Below are 24157 nucleotides of genomic sequence, written 5' to 3'. Positions count from 1 at the left end.
GAGATGACTGCGGGACCTGGCCTCGGAGCCTTGTTCAGAGCCCTCAGGCTGTGTGCCGTGCAGGTGTGGCTGGGGCCTCTCTCTCTCATTTTTTTCTTTGGATCCTTGTTGTACGTATGTTTTTCTCATAAACCGCCGAAATCACTTTGAGAAGTAGGGGGAGTAGAGATGAAAAGGAAGAAAAGATCTTTGTTTATAGAAAAGCTGTCTGGAGAAAGTGGGCTTTCCATTATGGGATGTTCTGTTTGTTTTTCTGAAAGATATATTTTGATGATAAATCGATTATGCTCATTAAAAACAACGTGGAAAATGTGTAGACGTAAAAAAATGAGAGAAACCCTAATTGCATTATACAGACAGCCGCTGTTATAGTTCTGGTATATTCGCTTCTACGCTTTACACGCATAAATGGAAACTTCTTTGAGTATTTACACTATAACTGGTATCTAGTGTTCTTAGCATATGTAGGACATGGATAGTTTCCTATGGCACTAAAAACCCTGTATAAGCATTTGAAATACTTCAGCCCCCTTATCGTTAGACATGTAGACCCACTTTACAATATTAGAAGCAAAGCATTGCCAAGCAGCTTGGTCCAAAAAGGTCTTCTCAAATGTAAGGTTATTTCCTTGAGAGAGGTGCAGAGCTGGACCTGGGAGGAGAGGCTGGGGCAGCAGGGTGGGTGTGAGTCTGGGGAATGTGTATTTAAAGCCCCAGGAGAAGGGGCCCAGGCAGCTCCTCCCAGCCCCTGAGGGAGCCAGTGACTCATCCTCTCATCTGTTGATGGGGTGGAGGGAGAGGAAAGGCTTCCCAGTGACTCACCTATGGGGCCTGCACTCACTTGGACCCTTCAGGCCTGATGACCACAGACCTGCCCGTCAGGGCCCCTTAGCGATGGCGGCGATCCACGGAGCCTGATGAAGTGTTTATGTCCGCACGGCCGGCCTGCCCGGCGCACTTTCAGATGCGCTTTCAGACCTGAGCATCCTCCCAGCTTGGCTGAGCCCCGTTCCAAGGCAGGCTGGACTGGTTTTCTCCTCAGAAAGGCTAGTCCTGGGGTCAGCCAGCGGATAAACTGAAGTTCACTTCACTATTATCACTTTTTTGTTAATGAGGGGAGGACCAGCTGTGAAGATGCCAAACCATTCAGAAATGTTGCCCGGTTCCTGGGATCGAATGTCCCAGGACAGATTCTGTGTTCAGAAAAGAGAGCCATCGACGACGATTTTGCATCCCTACCGGACTCCCAAGGGCCCCTTGTGCTTCACTGAGCTTTCGTTTTATTGTTTTTTTTGAAAATATTTTTCCTATGAAGTTATGAGTCTTGGAAGGTGTGAGAAGCGCTGGCGACCTCACAGGCCTCACCAGGGAGCTGGCGCGTTTGATGGGTGGATGCTGGGGGTGAGGCAGGTGGGGGACGGGCAGGAGGTCCTGTCACCCGGGCCTTGGGGTCGGCTGTGGAGTCATAGCCCAGTGCTGTCCGCTGTGACTGCAGAGGCGGAGGGCGAGGGGCCGGGCTGGCTTCTCTTGGACTACGGTTAGCAGGAACACACCTCCCCTTCTCAGAGGCCGGCTTCAGAAGCACACACAGCGGGAGAGCCTGCGTGTTCCTGGCCCAGGAGCGGTTACCTGGTCTCTTGAAATGCCACAGCCCCGAACGTGTCCACGGAGGCTGTTCAAAGTGACCTCCTTTGACAAAAAAGCAAAGTGCCCGTAGGATTCAAACTTGAAAAAGTTCATTCAAGTCAATGGACTGGACGTTTCAAACGCATTGAAGAAATCGGATCTGAGACGTCCCTCTACAAAGCAGCCTGTGAACAAGTCAAATCGAAAGCACGGAAGCGGGCTGTGCCCGTCGCTGGGATCTGAGGGAAGGGTCTTTTCAGTGTGACCCACATTCACAACCTACCTGCTGTGACCAGGCCCAGTGCTTGACTCGGGGGGACAGGGATGTGCAAGACTGGACTTGTGGCCTCAAGGAGGCCAGTTGGGGAAAGTCCTAATATGGCTAACCCTGCCCGCTGCACTCGGGAGGAGGAACTGATTCTGATTAGGGAGTTCTTGTCAACCCAAGGGGAGCAACCTTTGAGATGAGCTTGAAGAGTGAGCACAATATTGATGCTCAAGGATGTGGGAGAAGGGTCTGGAAGGCAGGGCCTCAGGGGTGGGTGTCCGTGGGGTTCTTGGGAAGAGGTGTCTATGTGACTGTTGGGGAGAAGGAGGAGGCAAAGAGGAATGGGAGATGGTGGGGGTTGCCAGGCTGTGGATGGTTCTGACACTCCTCCTAAGGGGTTTGGACTATGTTCTGCAGTTAATGGGAACCCATGGGACAGTTTCTGAGCAGGGAGATAACTTAATTTTTTAAATTAAAAGCAAACACACATATACATGCTCATCGAAAGATGTATACTGATGTCTACAAGCAAAAAAAAAAAAAAAGAAAGAAAGAAAGAAAATGCTCCCACCCCCCGTGGTAATCGCTATTCCCCTTCATGTCATTTCGTCCATCTGTATCTACAGATTCAGGCACACAGAAGTCAGCTGGATGTGGGAGGAAGATGGCTTTGTCGGACCTTCTTTCTCTCTGCATTGGGTGGGACTACAGTCTGGGGAAGCCTGTGCTACATCTTATCATTTTGCTCATTCGGCTCCTCTCGGTGTATTTCAGAACATGGCTTCATTGGCTATTCACCGGAACTGCTGCAGAACAACACGCTGCCTGATTACAGCCCCGGGGAGTCTTTTTTCACTGTCTTTGGGGTGTTCTTCCCAGCAGCAACAGGTATTGTCATTTGTTGGGGTTTCTTTCACACTCATGTTGGGGGTATAAATGTTTGGTGCGTAAAACTCAGAATCATAACGGACCTTCATGTGCTCTCAGAATGTACATCTGACTTTAGAGATGGCCTTAGCCTTGGCTAAAAATCTGTTACTGTAACAGTGTACTTGTTCGTAATTCCTGAAGGCCCCAACGTGATTTAATCCTCCTTAATCCCTGTACTTATATATTGACACCTCTGGGCCAAGTGAAGAGAGGGGACACACTTCTCTTAGGGCAGGGCAGGATGGCTTCCTCAGCAGGACAAGCTGTCCTTTCTACCCTGGAATGAGTGCAAACTGGGTCTAGAACTCCCCTCTCTCTCCCTTGACTCCTGCCTCGTCTCCCAGGGCACAAAGAAATGCTGTTGTCTTTTCTTACCACACTGGGTGTGGGGAAACCAGGATCCCCTGCCTTCCCCACTTTCCTGGCCCGCAGGGGCCTGGGAGAAGCCTTCACAGCCCAGGTCCCTGCAGAACTCTTGTCCCAGGCTGGGGGCCTGGCCTGGAGGCAGTAAGCTAATATGTTGATCAAATGATCTAAATGATGGCGGGGAGGCACAGCCTCAGAAAAGTATTTCACCCCTGATCAGGCTGCGTTGATGCCCTGGAGCAGCGGTTCTCAATCTGTGGGTCGCGACCCCTTTGGCGGTCGAACGACCCTTTCACACAGGTCGCCTAAGACCATCGGAAAACACATATATAATGACATATTGTTTTTGTGATTAATCACTATGCTTTAATAATGTTCAATTTGTAACCATGAAATTGGGGGTCACCACAACATGAGGAACTATATTAAAGGGTCGCAGCATTAGGAAGGTTGAGAACCACTGTCCTGGAGTGTGGCTGATTTTGTCTCCTTATCTTCCTCACCTTCTCCCTCTGCCGTCTTATATGTGGCCATTTTCTTGCTCATTATCCTCTCCCTAAATAGGGTGGGGGTAGAAAAAAGAGGAGAAGCTACTAGAATGTCAAAAATTTACAAGGCTGTCCATACCAAATGTTGGCAGAGACATGGAGACACTGGGGTCCTCACATACTGCTAAAGGGAGAGTAAATTGGTGCAACCGTTTTGGGAAAAAAGTTTGGTGGTTTCTTAAAAATTAAGCGTACAACCAGCCATTCCACTCTGGTGATCTACTGTGGAGGACGAACGCAGGTGTCCGTACAAAGACTGTGCATGAAAGTTCAAAGCAGCTTGGTTTGGCATAGTCTCAAACTGGAAACAGCTCCTACAGCGGGACCTCGGTTCTCCAACTTAATTTGTTCAGGAAGGCTGTTCGAGAAGCGATTTGTTCGAAAACAGAATCATTTTTTCCCATTAGAAATAATGGGAATTTAATCCATTCCAGACCCTCAGATGATGCCCTGTTTTAACCTTTCTTATATACAGTACGTGTCTAATGTACTGTTTAATCTGTAAATAAATAAACAGTTCTTTTCTTACGTTTATTGCACCACCTCCTACTGGCCTTAAAGGAGCCACTCTCAGCACTCGGTCCAGGGGGTGTCTTTCAGGTCAGCACACAGCATCTTTGCTTGTTCATATGTCACCGCCTCGGAAATGGCGGTCCCTGGCTCACTGCGTTTCTTTTCTCCAAACCAACAACAGTTTTTCTACCTCTTCAATTGCCTGTGATCATTGCTTCTTTTACACCCTTCACAACTATAGCGCTCTTGATGGCCTCTTCACGTTTTAAAATTGGGCTAATCATCGATTTTTCCCAGAAACAAAAGCATTCTCTCCTTGGTCTGTTGCCTGAGAGGTGCTTTTTATCCTGCTGAGATGTCAGCGTGAAAGGGTTGTTAGACTGAGAACCGAAGTTTGGTTAGACTACCAAGGCATCTTTCCTGTGAACAACTTGGTCGGGAACCGAATTGTTCAGGATGGGAGATGTTCGAGGACCGAGGTTTGACAGTATTCATCCGTAGGTGAATGGGTAAACAAATGGCGGTGTTGCCATACAGTATAAACTACTCAATAAAAAGACATGACCTATTGATACATGAAACAACACAAATGAATCTCAGAATAATTATGCTGTATGAAAGAAGTCAGACAAGAAAGAGTACCCTTTTAAAAAGATAAAATTGTAAAAACTATTTACAGAAGATTCTAGAACTTGAAAGTATAGTAGCAGAAAGCAGACCAGTGGATGCCTGGAAATGGGGTGAGGGAAGTAGGAGGGGTGGACAGGGAATTTTACTGAAAAACATATTTCTGACTAAGGGGATGGTTTTACAGATCTACTCATCTGCCCAAACTTTTCAGATTGTTACCCTTTAAACCCGTGCAGCTTATTGTATAGTAGTTATGTCTGGGTAAAGCTGTGAAAATGAAAATAACATTAAAAAACACACACACACAACAAAGCCCATAATCATCTGTCCTCAGTCTCTCTGGCAATGGCCTTTCCTCTCCTCTTCACGGCCAAATGCAGAGCTTGGTCTGCACCCCCATCTCCATGTTCCTAGGCTCACTCCTCCACTCTTTTGGGAATTCCAAGCCGGTCTCTCCAGCGACGTGGATCCTTTCAGAATCATCAGTAACTCCCACATGACTCAACCCATGGGCATTCTCAGTGTGTCAGTGTGTTTGGCCTCTGGGAGCAGTCCACTTCCTCCTCCTTTCCTCTTGCCTTTAATGACGCAGCACCCTCCCCACCTCCCCCTGACCTGCCATTACAGGTGCACCCTCTTCTGCCTGCCCATTACATGTTGGGGTTCTCCAGGCTATGCCCGAGCCCCCTTCTCTCCTTTCTCTGCTGTTTGCTTTGGAATTGCATCCATGTCCATTGTTCACTGACCACCCACAAAGCTGATGACTCCCAGTGGACACCTCCACCCCAGACTTCTCTGAGCATCACATCATAGCTTCAGTTGCCCACATGACGCCTTCTCTTGGGTGTCTCAGACCCAACATGTTCAGAACCAAACGCATTCCACCTCCCCCGCAGCTGGTTCTTCTCTTCTACTCCTGATCTCAGGAAATGGCACCTCATACAAGCAATGGGGAGCAACTCATGACCTCCTCCTCTGTCCATCTGTACTCCCTGGCCACTCTGGCCCATGCTTCTCTCACCTGGATCAGTGCAGTGGCCTTCTACCTGATGCCCCCTGAGGCTTGGCCACAGGCATGAGGCTGGAGCTGGATCTCAGGAGTGACAGGTAGAATCTCGGTCCTCGAAGCCAGGTGTGCCAGAAATAGTGCATCTCTTTCATTTTCATGAACCGGAAAGAGAGTCAGCCTCTGACTCTGAGCCTTCATTCTTCCCGGATGACTGAAAGCTGACGTCAATCACTGGTCCTGCCTCCGCCTTGCCCTGCCACTCTGTTCCAGGGTCTTGGGATCTCACCAAGTACCAGGGCATGTTAGGGGGGCTCTGGCTATTCATTATCTGGACACAGAGCCAGGCCTTCCCCTTTTCCAGTCTGCACTTCCCTTCAGGTGTGTGCTTTTTGCTACCTCGGAGCCACTTTTGGGGACTAGAAATCTGCTAAGTCCGAGACCCCTATCCTTAGAGTCTGCATTTCCCTGACCTTCCTTTCTGAGGTCTTGCTTGATCCCCGCTGGTGCTGCCAGGGAGGGGGCCCAGGTCCCTATTGCTCCAAATCCTGTGGGCTTTTCTCTCCCTGCCTCCAGCTCCAGGGACAATCTTCTGTCCTAATCCTGGGGCCACCCTTGTCTAGGCCAGCTTCTTGGGTATGAACCTGTGCATTCACACTGTGCCCAAGCTCTGAGGGGCCTCAGAATGGTTCAGTGCTTTGCTCTTGGTAAAAATCTTAATAATTTTGAACAAGGGATGCTTTCTTTTTATTTGCACGGGTCAATGGAATTGCATCCATGGTCAATTTTTATTTGGTCAATGGTAGACTAATAATAGTTAAGTTTCGGGGGAGTTGGAAGTTATATGTGGATTTTTTACTGCATGGGGGGGGGGGGCTGGCACCCCTAATCCCTGCATTGTTCAAGAGTCCACCGATAGGTCAACTTCCTTTTGAATGGACAGAAAAGGAAAGGGGGAAACAAAATAAAGGAAATTAACTTTAAAAAGTTAACATCTGAAAATATTTCCAGCTTCCCCTCCCTGTCCTGCTTCCTGACCCAGATGGAGCACACATTCTAGGGGCTTCCCGGCTGGGTGGTTCCTTGGGCCCGGCAGCGAGTCCTGACGCCAAGTCAAGAACCCCTGCGTGCAGATGCCCCATCAGCACTTACACCTGAGGCAGGGCCTGGCCTCCTTGGTGGCAGGACTCCAGAGGGTGTTGCCAGGCACAGCAGGTGGTCGCCTCAGGAATGTGACTCCACAGGGTCCCAGGGCTTCCCTCCAGGCCCCGCCCCTTAGTAAGAGGGGGCACCTGTCCCAGAGGAGCCTCCCCTACTTCTTCTCCTTCAGTGAGGAATGAGCAGTGCCTCGGAGTTGAAGGTGCCATCCAGTAGCCAGGGTCTGACCTGGACGAACATTTGCCACCCGCTAGTCCAGCACCTGCCTGTCTTCTCCTCCACGTTTGTTTTTGAGAATCAGACTAAAACCTCACATAAGCGGGACATTCTGAGATGCCTCCCGGGACCAGAGAGGAGTACTTTTGTTCGTCCTTGGAGGAAGCTCGCTACCTAAGAGTATTAGTCAAGCTTTCTTTTCTGTGGTTTGAATTATGGAAATGTTATTCTGTAATATTCCAAACATAAACTTCCATTACTGAACCGTCTACACAGGCTTATGTACCCCGCCCTCCTGGGAGCTGTGCTTCCCGCCCGGCCAGGTGAGGAAGCGCTCATCTGACCCTTCAGTGACCAGCTGGTAAGGGAGGAGCACAGAGCCATTCGTGAAGGATGGCAAAAGGCCCCCAGTAATTGGTGGCCTGAGCTGGGCCGCGGTCCTGGCTGCGGAGGTGCCTCCCCTCGCTCTCTGTCCGTTTCCCAGGGCCCCGCTGTAACACGGTAGGCAGGGCGAACAATTTGTATCACTCGGCTGTCCCTGGCAGATGTTCTGTTAAGCTATGAAAAGCATGGATGATTGGCAGTTTCCATGGTGATGGATTTGCCACGGATTAGCTCTGAGTGAGTCATGGCTGGGGCTGCCTCCAACGCCATCCTCTCCTGGAACAAGAGAACCTCCAGGCCTGGAGAGGGGAGGGGAGTTTGGAAGAAGACACGCTTTAGTCCCCCCACCCTGGGTCCCCGTCTCCAGCCAGAGACATATTGTTGAGGTTACTTCAGAGATTTTACTCCAAGGGCGGGAGACTCCTGGGAAGAGCAGCCGGAGGCTAGGTCTCGGCTCCTCAGGATTTATGAAGCAAGTCCTCTGTCCTTCTGTCCTCCTCACTGCACTCCACCACACCCTGGGCAAGTGGCCGCGGCGGAGAGGGGGGGCCCGGGCCATGGACAGACTGTGTATTCGCTTTGTTTTAAAAAGTCCTTTCCTTCTCCAAACTACACTCCCAAAGTTTCCCTGAAAAACAAACATCTCTCCCTACAGGGTGTTCACACACACACACACACACCCCACAAATACACACACACCACACACATCACACACAAACACCATAAATACACATACACACACATATCACACACAAACACCACAAACACACACACACACACACACCACAAACACACATCACACACCACAAACACACATCACACACACGCACTTCACAAATACATACACACCACAAACACACATCACACACAAACACCACAAACACACATACACACACACATACCACAAATACACACACACAAATACAGACACACACCACAACACACACACCCATACACACACATACCACAGACACCCCACAAACACCCCTCCCCCACACGCACCACAAACACATATACTCCACACACATGCACACACACCACAAACACACACATACCACAAATACACACACACACCACAAACATACACACAAATACACACAGCCACTCCTGGGATCTGGGACCACAATACATGGATGAACTGGGAAATGGAAATTTACTGGGAATAAAACCAGTATGTGAAGTCACGTAACCCCTGTCCCCAAATCTCAGACTCTTACTGGAAGGAATGAGGGCCTATGGTTGACCACACCCAGCAGAAGAATGTGGTAGGGAAACCAGCAGCCTTTACCAGAATGTCCGTAGTCACCTTTGTGGTTGCTTCTGTGATACCCTTTGCCCTCCCTGGCCCTGATCCTCTTCCCAGCTCGCACACACACACCCTGAGAGGCTCTGGGACTCTGCTGCACCCCTCTGGGTGGGGGCCTGTCTCCGGGGCCCTCAGCCCTGGGCTGCAGTGCTGGCTCTGCCTTCAGCCCACCCCTGCATCCCTCCCCTCCCAAGACATCCCCTGGGGCTCCTCCTAAGTTGTGTGTCTTGTGGGTGAGAGAACAAGAACTTGCTGCCCCAAAATGGGGTCCCCAGTTTAAAGAACAGGGAGACCCAGGTGAGGACAACCTGAAGTCGGGGCGCACCCCTCTGCATTCTGAGCAGGAACAGGAAAAAAGGAGGAAGCTTTATATTTATTATACATGCTTATTTTTTGTAATTTTATACATAGGGTTAATTTCCAACTTTAACAAAATCATCCTACGATGTCGGGCACTGTGCTGGCCTCTTTAGCTAGAGTCTTTCGTTTAAGCCTCAACACAGCCCCCCTAATTCTAGCAGACACAGATTTAGCCTGAGGCTAGTGACACCAGGCTTCCTTGTCCCTCACTTCCTTTTAAAGATCTCCTTCTAGAGCCCTGTTCCTAATTTCATATTTCTAACTCCATGTTGTGGAGAAGTTTTAGTCCCTGTGGAACCTGGATGCTTCCATGGGTTCTACTGTTAATCCATTTTGCAGATGAGGAAACAAAGACACAGGGACGTTAGGTTATTTCCCCCAAGGCCACCCAGACAGTAAGTAGGGGGCCCCACTGCATCCTATGTATTTGGAGAGGATGCTGGAAGGGAGACACACACATGCCTGGAGCTGCTCTCAAGCCAGAAGACAACTGATCTTGCCTGAGTCCCGGTATCTGATGGTGTCTCAGCAGAATTTCTACGGCAGCAGAGGATTGACTGACAAATTCTGCCTCAAGAATAGAGTGAAGAGGGGATTAAAGGTTCTACAAGAAGAACTAAACTAACAAACCAATAACCCGGGTGTGGAGAAGGAGTGAAGGAGTGGGGTTTGGAAATCAGGTGCAAGGGGAAGAGAGACCAGCAGAATCCTGAGGAAGCCAAGGGATTTCTGAGTGAGAGTGGAGCCCATCCTTCCTGTGTGGACATTTATTTAGCACCTACTAGGTGCCAAGCTAGTTTATTCTAACTTTCCAATGGGCCTGCAAGGTACAAAATCTTATCCCTGTTTTCAGATAAGGCCTAGAGCTGCGCTGCCTCTAAACAGCATCACACACACACACACACACACACACACACACACACACACACACACACACATACACACACACACACACACAGCAACAGATAAGATTTGGGCACCTTAGTGCACGGATATTCTACCTTAATTAAAAAGAAAATTATAAATGTAAGCACTTAAAAAAGAAAGAAAATAGGCACCAGAGAAACAATTTAACTATAAATGGAAAGAGAAAATTAAAGGTTTCTAAGGACACAGATTTGGATGGAAAAGCTCCCAGGAGGAAGCTTGGAAGTTTCCTGAGAAATAAGTAGTCCTTTAATGAGCACTAACAGAAACCAGAAAAGCCAAGAAAAACTATTCGATTTTTTCCCTCCCTTTACTAATTCTCATTTTCAGGAATGAAACAAAACAAGAAAGAAAAGAAAACAGGGTGAGAAGTAGCATTGTGGTAACAGGTAGCAAGCAAAGACTTTGGTCTTTGTGTGCCATGGTTGACTAAGGATAGGCAGAAAAAGATGGCCACTACCTGCAGAGGTTGGCCAGTGGCTACCTGACAGTTACACTGGTAATTTTAACCAAGAGCTCATTTCCCAGGGCACCAAGCCCACGCCCCCTGCTGCATGGTGCTGTCTGTGCCCCGGGGGCTGTGGATGGTGCTGGAAGTTCAGCCTCATAAACCTAACTAGTAAAGGGATGGCCAACACCATCTCATATAGTAAAGCTGAGATAATACAGACATGCTGAAAGGCCGTAGGACTAGGGTGGAAGACCAAGTGAGAAGGCTTAAGCCATAGGAAGGGAGCCGTTTACCTAAGTCACATGGTAACAGCGTGCGGACCATGCCGTCATCCTGTGGCTTGGGATACAGTATTAACTGCTTCCTGGACTGGCCGTGTGCAGCCCGAGAAGGGGGAAAGCGCCTGGACCAGGCACAGGAGAGTGCTTCGGAGCAGGTGACAGGACACCTATGGGTGAACCAATGTGTCGTGCCAGTTATAACTGATCAGTTCAGCCTTCTTGTGGTGGAGGTAACCTCAAGTTAATCATGCATTTATTATTTAAAAAAAGGAAATCCAAAAAAAAAAGCGCATGGGTGTTAGGATGAAATGGAGAGGCTAGAATCTAGATGATGAAAAGGAGAGGCTAGTGGGTGGAAAGAACACCGACTTGAGATCAGGAAACTTGCAGATTAGTGCTGGTTCTGCCAGCGATTAGCTAAAAAACGGGTACGATCACTTCTCCTCTGAGTCTGTTTCCTCATCGGAGGAAATAAAAGGTTGGAGGAGATGATCTTTACGATGCCTTTCAGCGTTAAGAATCCTTGATCCTAGGTAGCCTTTGTAAACAATTTTAGAGACCCTGCCGAGAAAAGTGTAAAGATCAAAAAGTAATTACAAAAAGGATGCTTAGTGTTTCCCAAACCGTGTTCCATGGAACACTAATAATGAATAAAGTGTTTTATTTCATTTTTAAAAAGTGTTCAATTGTCACAATAAGTTTTGGGAAGCGCTGGGCTACATTTGTCTTGTTAGAGATAGACAGTGAAATTAGCATATTGCAGGCACTAGTAGGCCCAACAGTAAAAACCTTGCTAAGTTTTTTATCTTTTTAAATGTAATATTGTATTTGTAAAACATCTGGACACGAAAGCTCTGGGAAATAGTATCTGTTCTATGACACCCACCCTAAATTTAGCTCTAACATTAACAATAAAATTTTTAAATTGCACCAGAAGCAGGAAAAGAGCAAACTAGAGAATCTTTATAATCTTTGATAAGCACGAGCAAAACACACTAAATCAAAAGAATTTTTTCTAGGCCTAACTGGCAAGCAAGACATTTATAATTCACCAGAACTAGAGATAATCTGCCCAAGAATTGTATAGTCTGGAAGCAGCAGCTGCAGCGTGCACGCCAATCTAACATGTGTGACAGATCACCCACATCAGCACAGCAAGAGTCGCTCACGAAGCTTCCAGTCTGGAGTACAGGTTGCCTCCATTTCCTTGTCTCTAGTGCTTCATGTCTGTGGTACCGACTACTTACTTTCTGGTTCTTCTGCGTCTCAGAAGCCAGCTTCCTGGCTGCCTGGGTCTGGCGCATTCCCGAGGGTGCCTGTGTCAGTGTAAGCTCCTCCCCTCCCCCTGCCCAGGGGCCCAGCGTGCTCCACACCAGGCCAGGGAGTAGGACCCTCAAACAAAGGTCAGGTCATTGACTGTGTAAGGGACTGTGGCAGAAGAGACAAGGGCATTTGCTATGAATACAGAGCCTGTTTGAAAGCAGGAAGCAATTAGGGGTAATCAATCATTTTCCTACACAGAAGCATATATTACAGCAGTGGAGTTTGTGTAGATCTTCATTTATTAACGTTTGTAAATGATCTGAAGGAAGGTGTACAGAATGACACGGCAAACTATAGAAGGCACTAAAATGGCAAAGGACAAATAGCGGTAATCTCACAGAGCTGAATGAATGCCAGGGCCTGGACCAGAGTGAGGCCTGGCAGCAGGAGCAATGTGGGCAGGCAGGTGAGGCTCCCGTCAACCTGGCAACGGTTGGAATGTTGGCAGAGGGTCAGAGTGGAGAGTTCCAGCAAGGGGTAGTGACAGTTAGTGGGCGTCTAGGGGTCAGGTAAACATGGGGATTTGGCTGGGATGCCTTGGCACCAGATTGTTCTAGGCCTTGAGCAGAGCCTCAGTGACAGGACCTGGTTCCAGGAGTATAGGCCAGAGCAAGGCAGATCCTGGCCATGCCTTAAAATAAATAAATAAATTTATGTGTGTGTGTGTGTATGTGTGTGTGTGTGTGTGTTGATTGATTTCAGAGAGGAAGGGACAGGGAGAGATAGAAATATCAATTATGAGAGAGAATCACTGATCAGCTGCCTCCTGCATGCCCCCCCACTGGGGATTGAGCCTGCAACCTGGGCATGTGCTCTGATCAGGAATTGAACCGTGACCTCCTGGTTCATTGGTTGATGCTCAACCACTGAGCCAAGCCGGTCCAGCTGGGCCTGCCTTTTTTGATCCAAGTAAGTCCTGCTCATGATAAAACACGAAATAGTACAGGAGTGCTTATAATCATTAGCAAGCCTCCCACCCACCCCTCACCGCTCCAAGTTCCCCTCCATAGGGGCAACCACTTTTAATCATTTTTAGAACCTTGGGAGTTAACTGTATATCACCAAGGCATATGCCTATGCCTATACCTTGATTAATCAAAGTCAGATATAATCTATTGACTCCATCCTAAGAAATAGGACACTTTAGTTTACTCACATATTGCTCCATCCACGTCCCAATTTTTGAGAGTTATATTTTAATTTTTAGCTCTTTCTGGTTACCTTTGTAACTTTAAATAATATGCTTAAATTTCTGTTATTTTATCAATTCTAGGTTACATCCCTTCACTCCTTATTGTTGGTGTGGGAAAATCAAGAGATTTTGTGTTGTGTTTTAAGATTAATGTACTATTTGATGTGTTAAATATTTTTACAAGGAATAATTTAGTTATCTCAAGGGAATATCCAATTTTAAGGGAATCTGCATAATCCTTTTATATTTGCATTTTAGACCAATGTCAGAGAAGCTATAACAAGTTGGTTATTAGCAGTTCAGTGGACAAAAATCCCATGAAAACTGTAGTTTACAACTTAAAGTGAACAGTCTCTCTCTCTCTCTCTCTCTCTCTCTCTCTCCCTCCCCCTCACCCCCATACACACTCAAATCTATTAAAAAATTTTTTTTGTCTTAAGCTTAGAAGTCAACAGTCTTCGTAACTTCAAGACAAGCTACTCAATACTTTTGGAAATTTCTTTGCTCTTCTTAGAAACTCTCTTTTATGATGACAAGATATAGATAAGTACAGAGTTAACTTAAAATGTATTGCAACTGGTATATAAATATTTTCTAGCCTTTTCTTTATCTACCTAACAAATTTTATAGTTAGCTCTTCTTTCAAGTTTTCTTATTAAACTGGTTGAAGCTTGTACTATTCAAGCCAGTCCTGAGTGAAAATCATGAGACTTACATTTTGTTTTTACACCACTACAACAAAAATATTAGTGCTCTTTTTCTTCCCTCTGCTTATCTTCCTTCTTTTCACTTCCTAATATTGGTTAGTTACAGCTTTACTTTTACCTCACCGAGCTAGGTAATATTTGTATTCTGTTTTGTAGCTATAGCTATATCCTCTGTGCTTTGTCTACATGTCAATTTTTTAAAAAAAATAAGAATTGAATAAATGAGTGACACTTTTAAAAAATATATTTGTATTGATTTCAGAGAGGAAGGGAGAGGGAGAGAGATAGAAACATCAATGATGAGAGAGAATCACTAATTGGCTGCTTCCTACACACCCCACACCAGGGACTGAAAAAGCAACCTGGGCATGTGCCCTGACCGAGAATTGAACCATGACCTCCTGGTTTATAGGTCAATGCTCAACCACTGAGCCACACTGGCTAGGCTATAGGTCAAATTTTATTTATTTTTTTTTTTATTGCTTAAAGTATTACAAAGGGTATTACATATGTGTCCATTTTTTCCCCCCGCCCTTGACAGTCCCCTAGCCTCCCCTATCCCCCAGTGTCTTATGTCCATTGGTTATGCTTATATAGGTCAAATTTTAGAAGTTAAAAACAATGCACATATACACTATTGTGACTATGTAGTTGTTGTTCATTGAAGATCAAAATAGTGGGCTAGAATTCCATTCCTTTTGCTATGTGATTATGACATGGTCCTTGTGCCACTTAGGAGAGAATATTCCTAATATTACAGCCAAATGGGTCAAATTTTCTTAAATTTCATCGGTTGTTTAAAATGTCACGTTTTAGTTTGCTTTGTATTTAGATCTTTATTTTATTGTTTACTTTTCCTGGAGTTTCAATAACCTTTTTTTTTCTTTTTATTGTCAAAATATGTAGTAAACATATCCTTAAAATCATTCAGTTTGTTAATTGTACTGTCCATTGTATTGACTTTACTTTTTATGCAGAGGCATCCTGTTAGGATCTCCATCCTTCAGTTTCAATCCCTGCTGGCGTCTTTTTTGTACAACAGTTATTCTGGGACTTTGCTCCATTCCTGAGTTATCACCACTGTTTTCTGAATCTTATGTTTTCCAACTTTATGCTTTATATCCTCACTAGAGGCCCCATGCACAAAATTCATGCAAAAGTAGGCCTTCCTTCCCCTGGCTGCTGGCACCGGCTTCTCTCTGGAACCCGGGTCCCGGGCTTCCCTCACAGCCCTGGCTTCGTCCAGAAGGACGGAAAGATGTCTGGTCTAATTAGCATATTATGCTTTTATTATTATATATTTTGCTGTAGTACATGCATTAGCATCTTTCTCAGAAACGGGATGTGGAGGTAACCTTTCTGAGCCCTTGTTTGCTTAACTTCACTTTCACTTAAGTGGTAATTGGGCTAAAATTCTAGTTTCAAATAATTTTTCCTCAGAATTTAAAAATCAGTGTTCCATTGCTTTCTACTGTTCAGTGTTGCTGATGAGCAGTCTGATCCCAGTCTAATTTTTGTTCCTTTGCAAGTGTTCAGTTTTTGATATTTGATAATTTTTAGGATTTCTCTTGATGCATGTAGGTATGGAAGTTTTGTTTTGTTTTGGTTCTTTGTGTTGTCTACTTTATAGGATATGTCAACCTGAAGACGTGTCTTCTTCAGTTTGAAGACATTATTTCCATTATTTATCTGGTTATTTTATTTGTTTTCTCTGTTTGCTCTTTCAGGGTCTCCTATTAGTTCGATGTTATAAATTCAAGATTTCACCTCTATTATATTCTTTGTTCAAATTTTCTATGCCTTTATCTTTCTATTCTAAGTTCTGGGATATTTACTTATCATTTAGATCTTTATTGCATTTTTCATTTTAGTGATCATGTTTTTAATTTCCAAAAGTTCTTTCTTGTTCTTGGATTATGTTTTGTTTTTCATGGCAACTTTCTTTATAGATAGAATAATCTTCTTGGGTGTGTCTGAAGCTGCTGATTAGTATTTCCTTCAAAATTCTCCTCTGTGTCCTGGTTTTTATGTTCTTCCAGCCCAGGTTGTTCTATTTTTATCATGCATGTGTTTGTGTGTTTGTTCCTGGTTTTCATCACACAGCTGGCCATCTTCGGTCGCTGGAGTGGATTCCCTGCTGCAGTGTGTGTAGGTCTGTTTTCCCGGTGGGGCTCCCTCTTCCTGGGAAAGCTGACGGCAGCACATCTGTGAGAATGGCTGGTTCTGAGGAGGCTCCATTCGGGGTGCAGACATCCGCACCAGCAGCCTTGGTTTTCCTTGGGCAGTTTATTCAAACCCTCTAGAGAAGTATTCCAAAGCTCTCTGTTCCTTTCCTTTCACTCTTTATCAGTATCTGCATTTTCTGTGTTCCAGACATTGGCGGAAACCTTTCATCTACTTAAGATACCCCCCTCCCAATCCTCTTTGCTTAGGGCCTTGTATTCATTTCCCCTCTTTACTACCCTTTTAATGGGCTCTTGGGAGGGGAATCAGAGGAAAGAAAATGTGCCTAACATACCACGTTAAACAAAAAGCCCTTTAAGAATTATTTTCCCTCATTTCAAAATGATTACTGTAGAAAACTGAGAAAATATAGATAAGTAATAAAATAAAAAATGTTTATTCATCACCCAGAAATAACATTGTCAACATTTCAAAACACGTTCTACTTCCTTTTTCTATGCATCTATTTATGTTTGTTTGTTTTTCTTACAATGGGATCAGACCATATGCTCTGTTTTCTAATGTGCCTCTAAAATGAAACAATAGCTTTTAAATATCTTTCCATGTTACAACATACTCCTGACAATATTGGAGACCTGGTATTTATTGAAAGATGTATCATCATTTATTTAGCCAATCTGCTATTTTTAGACATTAGGTTATTTCTAATTTTCACTATTGTAAAGAGCATTTATAGACATTTTTGGCTCAGAATTTACTCATCTCCTTGACTATGTACTTAGGATAAAATCCTAGCAGTGGAATTGCTGGGTCAAAGTATATGTGGCAGGTCCCAGTGTTGGTCAAAAATTCAGGGTCCTCTTTGAAACAGCCCCTCGTTAGCTCTCAGGCCCCAGGCTTTCCCTTTGCTCCGCTTCTCTTGAGCTTCTGTAAGTATTCCTGCAGAGGTGTGGAGAGCATAATTTCTGGAGTCAGACAGACCAGGGTCGAATCATGGCTTTTGCCACTTAGTAAATGTGTGACCTTAGGCTATTTTAATTAACCTCTTTGAGTACTAGTTTCCTGTTCTATAAAACAGGGGAAATAATTCTGCTCTTCTGATGTGGTTGTTGTGAGGATTAAACAAGATAAAAATGCATGTAGAGAAGAGCATAGGCCCTGTCAGGTTGAAAGTGTTCATAAACCCATAATGATGGGTTAGACCATTCCTCCTTCCCCTAAGCCAATGTGGCTCTCCTTTCAAGGCCACACCGGAGATGCATGCACTCTCTGGGAGGCTTTCCTGACTGGGGCAGGCAGAGCTCTTGTGGGCTGGACCACATTTGATGTTCGGACACGTGGCTTGTAGCTTTTCCCTGTGTGTGTGTGTGTGCACGTGTGTGTGTTCAGACAGAGAGTGATGTCCCCTCCTCACCATTCTGCACTGTCTCCCTGGTTATCACCTTTCAGAAGTGCTCTTAGGAATAGTGGTGATGATGTGACTCAGTATTGGTAGCATCCGGATTGTTCTTGGGGGTTTGTTGAGAGCCCTTTTCAGCTCAGGGGGTTTGTTATTATTTCTTCAAATAGGTTTTCTAATCCTTGCTCCTCTTCTTATCCTTCTGGCACTCCTATTATATGGATGTTATTTCATTTCATGTTGTCCCAAAGTTTCCTTAGGCTCTCCTCCTGCTTTCTAATTTTTTCTCCAATTGCTGTTCAGACTGGGTGTGTTTTTCTGCTCTGTTTTCTAACTCACTAACTTGGCTCTCCTCTTCTTCTAGTCTACTGTTGAAACCTTCCATTGTGTTTTTTATTGTAGCGATATCATTCTTGATTTCCTCTTGATTTTTACATAAGTTGTTGATTTTCTCATCCAGCAGGTTAAGGAACTGTATTACCCTTACTCTGAATTCTTTTTTTAACACATTGCATGCCTCCATTTCATTTAGTTCCTTTTCTGGTGATTCATCCTTTTCTTTCCTTTGGGGGGTTGTTTCTTTGTCTCCCCATTTTTGCTCTCACTGAAGGGTTGAGGCGCCAAGTCACGCGGGGCCTGTGCCTGAAGTGGCAGGCTTGGTGGGAGGGGAGTACACTCTGGGACTCACAGGAGCCTGCAACTGGGAAGGCTGGAGTCCCGGAGTCGGTGGGTCTGCAGATGAGGTAGCAGGGACCCAGCCCCCCTGGGAGTGCTTGCAGTGGTAGCAGGGGCTTCCCATCTAGTAGATCCCGGTTTGCCAGCCCCTGAGACTCCTGCAAGATCTAACTGTCCCTCACTCACACACACACACACACACACACACACACACACACACACACACCACACATGTCCACACACTCCCCTTTCACTCCCTTACTCACACTCTCTTCCTCACTGCTGTCCTGCTGGCTGCCATCTTAGCTCTTAGCTTAGGAGATTTGAATGTGGTCTCTGGCTCTATTAGGTGAGACTTGCTCCCAGGACACCAGAACCTCAGTTAGACGGTGGGCAGCATATGCAAGGAACTCTGCTGAAGGAGCTGCAGGAGGAGCTTTACTGAGGTCAACCCTTCTCAGGGGGTTGACCCATGGAAGGCAGAGCTCAGTGTAGGGCCTTGGGACCATTGTGCAGCCTGCCAGATGCCTCCCTGACCCTCATTACTTTGTGCTGGGCTATAGGATGCTTTTTGTAGCTGGTAGGGCCTTCCTCAGCATTGTTCAGCCTACAAAGGTCCCTTTCATGCCACGGATGCCTCCCCAGTTGCCAGGGGAGATTGAGAAACGAGGTTTGCAGATGGGAGGGCTGGCCAAGGGATAGCTACCAGGAGGGACCGAGGAGGAGAAGGTGCTTGGTGCAGTACCCTGCTCACCCTTTTCTCATCTGGATGTCTTTCAGGAGTCATGGCTGGCTTCAACATGGGGGGTGATCTCAGGGAGCCTGCTGCCAGCATTCCCCTGGGCTCCCTCGCAGCTGTTGGCATCTCGTAAGTTCCCCTCAGTGGCAATCAGCTTGGGAGAGGAAGCGAAGACTCCTGGTGAAAAAGGGGATTGCCCCCTTTTTCTGAGAGCGCCCCAACTCTGACCAATCTATTTCATATTCCAATCCTCTTTTTAACACTCAGTGGGCTGTAAAATTCAAGTCTGGTGGGTTCAGACGATTGCCCTTTCATGTGCCCTGCCTGGGAACTTGGAGGCGGGGGGTGAGGGGGGGGAGTGTCACTAACACAGATCCATTCCTTTCTTCCCTTTCTCCTCAACCTCCCAGCCTCACCCCTCTTCCACCCCCATTTTGAACTTGGGGATTTTTTTTAACCATTGAGTTTCCAGGATCATTTGAAGGAGCATAAGGATGAAGGATTTTGCAATCAGATTAGGATTTGCATTTCAGCTATGCTGCAGATTGACTACAGTGTGACTTTGGGGAATTTATTTAGTTCTCTGGGCCTCCTTTTTCTTTTCTGTAAAATGGGAACAATGAAAAGGTGTGGGCCCTATGTATTGTGGGAGAGATACTGTGTATAAAGACACATAGAAGGAACTTAAAGACTGGTCCTTCTTCCCCCAGCTAGCCTCCCTGCACCACCCTAAGGCTGCCCTGGGTTTAGGTCACACTGTGCCACCCACACGAGCAGGTCGGGTGGCCTGGGGCCTTTTTCTGACCTTCTAGAATATTTTGATTTTCTTGCTGTACTGTGAAAAAAAGCCTTCATGGGGTGGGTGTGAAAGGCAATGAGATCACAGACAGCGCAGTGACCTGAAAAGTTGAAAGTGCCTGCATTATTTTAACAGTGATATTTATAAATATTAACATATGTTTTCCACACATGCTGAATTTGCTCTTAGCTTACTGTCCGGACACTGTTGCTTTTAGCCAGGCACACAATGCCAGCCTATTTTATGCTAAATAGAGCAAGCAGTTGTATTGGGAAGAAAATGAAGACAACAAGAGAGTGCGAGAGAGTGCGCTGGGAGTTGTGAAGGAAAGGAAAGAAAGAACCCTATCTCATTTTCGTCAAAGCTGGGAGATCCCAGGAGGAAGCTTTGGCCCATCCTCTCACTGCCCAGATGGGTATGAGGCCACTGGGATCACAGGACTTGCTTAGAGTCACAGGGCATCTGGGGGCGGAGCCAGGTCACTGCAGGCCTTTTTACACTTGGCTTGGCTGTCTATCATCTGGGAGCCAAGGAGCAGCAGGACTTAGAGGCCTGACCGACCATCAACTTGTCCTTCTTGCGGAATGAAGGGGAGGGGGCTGCTTGCCAATTCTAGCCTGAGTCCTGGCAACCTACAGGCCAACTGGACCTCCCCCTCCTCCCCTCCAACACCCTTTGTGTGTTTTTCTTTACTGTAAAAAAGAGACAAAGCAATGATACCTCCTTTTTGCTAAGAAATGTACTAAGGAGAAAGAGTACGGAAGGTGCCCCCAAGAGGAACTAGGGAAGCCTATGATCAGCCTTTCTCTTTCCTTTGAGTCAGGTCCCCATGGGAACCTGAAGGTCCAAGGCCGAGTGGGGTGGGTTGTGAGGGGGTTGGCCAGGCTGGGGGTGGGGTTGCAGCTCTGCTCTATGCCTGGGTATTTTGCAGGTGGTTTCTGTACATCATCTTTGTCTTCCTGCTTGGCGCCATCTGCACCCGCGAGGCCCTCCGCTATGACTTCCTGATAGCGGAAAAGGTGGGTGAGTCCTGCACTGACGGGGGCTCGGTGTGCCAGGTTGTCTGTTTGTTCCCATGTACAAATGGCAGCCTGCCCCTTGCAGTTCTGCCTGGGAATCCACATAGTCTTGGGCCCAGGACAGAAGATGGGGTCAAAACCATGGAAAAGGTCCAGGCTTTTCTTATGGATCCCTAGGAACAGACAGCAACACCTGTAAAGTCACATGCACCCAGGTGACTAAAGAGTGGGGGCAAAAATCAGGACAAAAGCAGGTTCTGTTTACTTCAAATCCTGAGCTCCAGCAGCCCTTCATTTTTGCCCAGAGCCTCACCTACAACCCTGAACAGAAAGGGCTGCTCCTTGGAAGCAGGTAAGAAGGAGGAGGCTGACAGACAGGAGGAGGGCGGCAATGCTAAGGGAGATGGAGGGAGCCGAGAGCCAGGGCGAGAGCCTGTGGGAGGCAGGGCAGGAGGCCTGCTGTCCTCTGAGAACCCTGACCCCTTGGGCTCTCCACACACACGGGTGGGCCGGGTAGATTTGGCTGAACCATCTCTGTTTCTGGAGCTGAACTTCCTACCCAGAGAAGATTAGCGAATTCCTCACGTTCCACAGCCGCCCCTTCTCAGGCTGGAGGTCATGTGATGCTCAAGGACACTGGTTTGGCATCTCTGGAACCCAGGAGAATAAGATTGCCCGACACTTTTCTGGAAACCCCCAAAACTCCTACCCCCCCTTAGGTTCCTGGAGGAATATGGACCCTGCGATTCCCGTTATTTGTCGAGGAAGGTAGTAGGCTGGGAGCCCTTCTTCCTCAGTTAGCTCCTGGGTGTCACTGCTCACATTTTAGGAGAAATGACCCTTTCCTCTTGGTGAGGCCTGGCTGATCATGGGCGGTGAGGGGGCACTGCTGGGCCAACGCCAGGGCAGGAAACTCTAACAACTTTTAGAGCTACATTTCGGCTTGGTTTACACACTAGCAGAGGCTTCTTTATAAGGCATGCAGCCGTTGATGTGAAGGGGATGTTTGCGTGCAGGGGTCGTGACCTTACCTTGGGGGCAGGTTTTGAGGGGGCAAGAATGCCCGTAATGAGAGCACTGGCACCCACCTTCCAGGGCCCCCACAAGGAGGTTTGCTCTCAGGGAGGGAATCTGCGGCCCTCATTTATGCCTACGTGCCTGCTTTCATCTTGAGTTTCATCTCCCAGGGGCCTCTTCTCTAATTGTGGATGAAAAGCTTGGCTGCATTAGAGGAATTAAGGGCCTTGGGGAGTGGCAGACCCTCTGACCAGGGGGAGCTGCCTGCTGCTGGCTGTGGCTTGCCAGTGGCCAGCCAGCTCTGCCTGCTCCTAAGGCCCGTTTCTTTCTAGTGCACTCCCTCCCAGGGGTCCTTTCAACCATCAGAGACTCTGGTCTGGATGGAATGAGGCAAATTATCCTCGGGGCTGGGGCTCCTCTCTTCCCTCCCTCCCTCCCCTGCTTTGCAGAAAAGCCAAGAACGGGTGTGTGGGAGGGCAGGCAGCCTGTATCCAAGGGAGGCCAGACAGCAAGAGAGTGAAAACATCTCGGTGAACAGCATGGGAGGGCCTCTGTGGGTGGAAATTCCACCGCTGATAGTAAAAATATTCACAGGGAGGAAGCGTGTGGGAATGCCACCTGTCCCAAATGGTGAGACAGGTAGGCAGGTACTTGGCTGGCGGGAGGCACGTGCTAAACCATGCCTGGCAATAGCATGTGGGAATGCCACAATGCACATGCCAGGATGAGAGGTGGAGAGTCGTTTTTGGAGAGGATGAGAGACCACTTCCTGGAATAGTTGTAAAGCCCAGAACGAAAGAAAAGGTACTGTTCTTGGTTCTCAGTAGCAGATGGGCTGGTGCAACAAGTAACCAACCAGGGCCACTCCAAGAGAGCAGCGGCCTGGTGTGCCTGCCACCGTGAGGGCCACGCAAGAGTTTCCCCGTAAACCTGGAACCTTGGCTTTTCTTCTTCCCTCTTCTCTCCCGGGACTGACTCCTTGGGACTGACGAGGCTGAAATAGCAGGTACTATAATCAGGTGATAAGTGGGCCACAAACAATTTTACTGACCGTCCTCAGAGAATGTATAGTGGTTGGAAGGTACAAGTGCCTGTTCTTATGTGGCCACTCAATACAAACTACCACCTGGATGTGGTTTTAATGAACCGTTCATCTCGGCTTCACATCTTAGCTGTGGCCTCGGTTATGAGCCCGTCCAGCCCTGAGCTTCCCTGAGTCCTGGGGAAGCAAAGCCTCTTGGGCCTGGTCTGTGTACCCAGAGGGTCTCACCTCTGGGTACAGACCAAGCCGGGCCTCCAGCAGGTGCCCCTCGCGCTGGTTCTCCTGAAGCTCCTCCATGCACTTCTTCTCTTGGGCGCGTTCTGCCAGGACGGTACCTTCCATGGCTGCTGGCTGTGCTGGATTTCTCTCCACTGACCTGCAACCACTCGGCTTGTTGTTTCTCTCTGGGCTTCCTGCAGCTTCTCTGATGTATTTCTAATTATTTGGCTTCCTGGATGAAAGGGTTTCTCTAAGAATTGTCTTTTTTGCCTTATGTCCCTGCCCCCAGAAACTTTTTCCTGGCTCTCAGGTGTCAGTCTCAGTAATGTTATGCTTCCTAACAATCCTGAGTCCATTGCAGTAGCAGCGTGGCTCTATGGTAATCTCTGCAAAGCATAAAACCTGGTGTGGGCAGGTGCCTATGGATGTTTGCCTCCCCTCCAGTCCCTCATGGGAGACCCTAATAGATAGAACACATTGGGAGGGGGCACATTTTTTGGTATGAGTCACCCATCCTATTTAATAATAGACAAACATGGTAATTAACCGTAACTTTGCTACCCGTCCCATTGGCTAATCAGGGCGATATGCAAATTAACTGCCAACCAAGATGGTGGCCGGCAGCCAGGCAGCTGAAGCGAACAGGAGGCTTGCTTGCTCCAGTGATGGAGGAAGCCAACGTTCCCCGCCTGCCGCTGCCGGCCTTGAGCTCTGGATGCAACAGTGTTGCAATTATAGAAGCTAAACAAACTCCAGATACCTGCTTTCAGCCAGCTGGCCTTGGAGCTGGGAGCTACAACAAAGTTTCAATTACAGAAGGTAAATAAATCCCAGAATAAAAAGAAAAAAAGGAGAGGTTGGGAACTTCAGCA

The 24157-nt window shown here is 47.1% G+C and overlaps 1 protein-coding gene across 1 annotated transcript in view; it reads left to right on the top strand.

The window, feature by feature from the left end:
* Window positions 1-24157, top strand: part of SLC12A8 (solute carrier family 12, member 8) — a 113193-nt gene that overhangs the window by 57802 nt on the left and 31234 nt on the right. The window contains exons 5-7 of the mRNA XM_015571305.1: window positions 2669-2782; window positions 19231-19318; window positions 20920-21007. Of these exons, the coding sequence (XP_015426791.1) occupies window positions 2669-2782; window positions 19231-19318; window positions 20920-21007 (290 nt within the window). The remainder of the gene's footprint in view (window positions 1-2668; window positions 2783-19230; window positions 19319-20919; window positions 21008-24157) is intronic.

This window comes from Myotis davidii, unplaced genomic scaffold, assembly GCF_000327345.1.
Source record: "Myotis davidii unplaced genomic scaffold, ASM32734v1 scaffold9, whole genome shotgun sequence".
NCBI classification, from domain to species: Eukaryota; Metazoa; Chordata; class Mammalia; order Chiroptera; family Vespertilionidae; genus Myotis; species Myotis davidii.
This window is presented reverse-complemented; position numbering and strand designations above follow the sequence as displayed.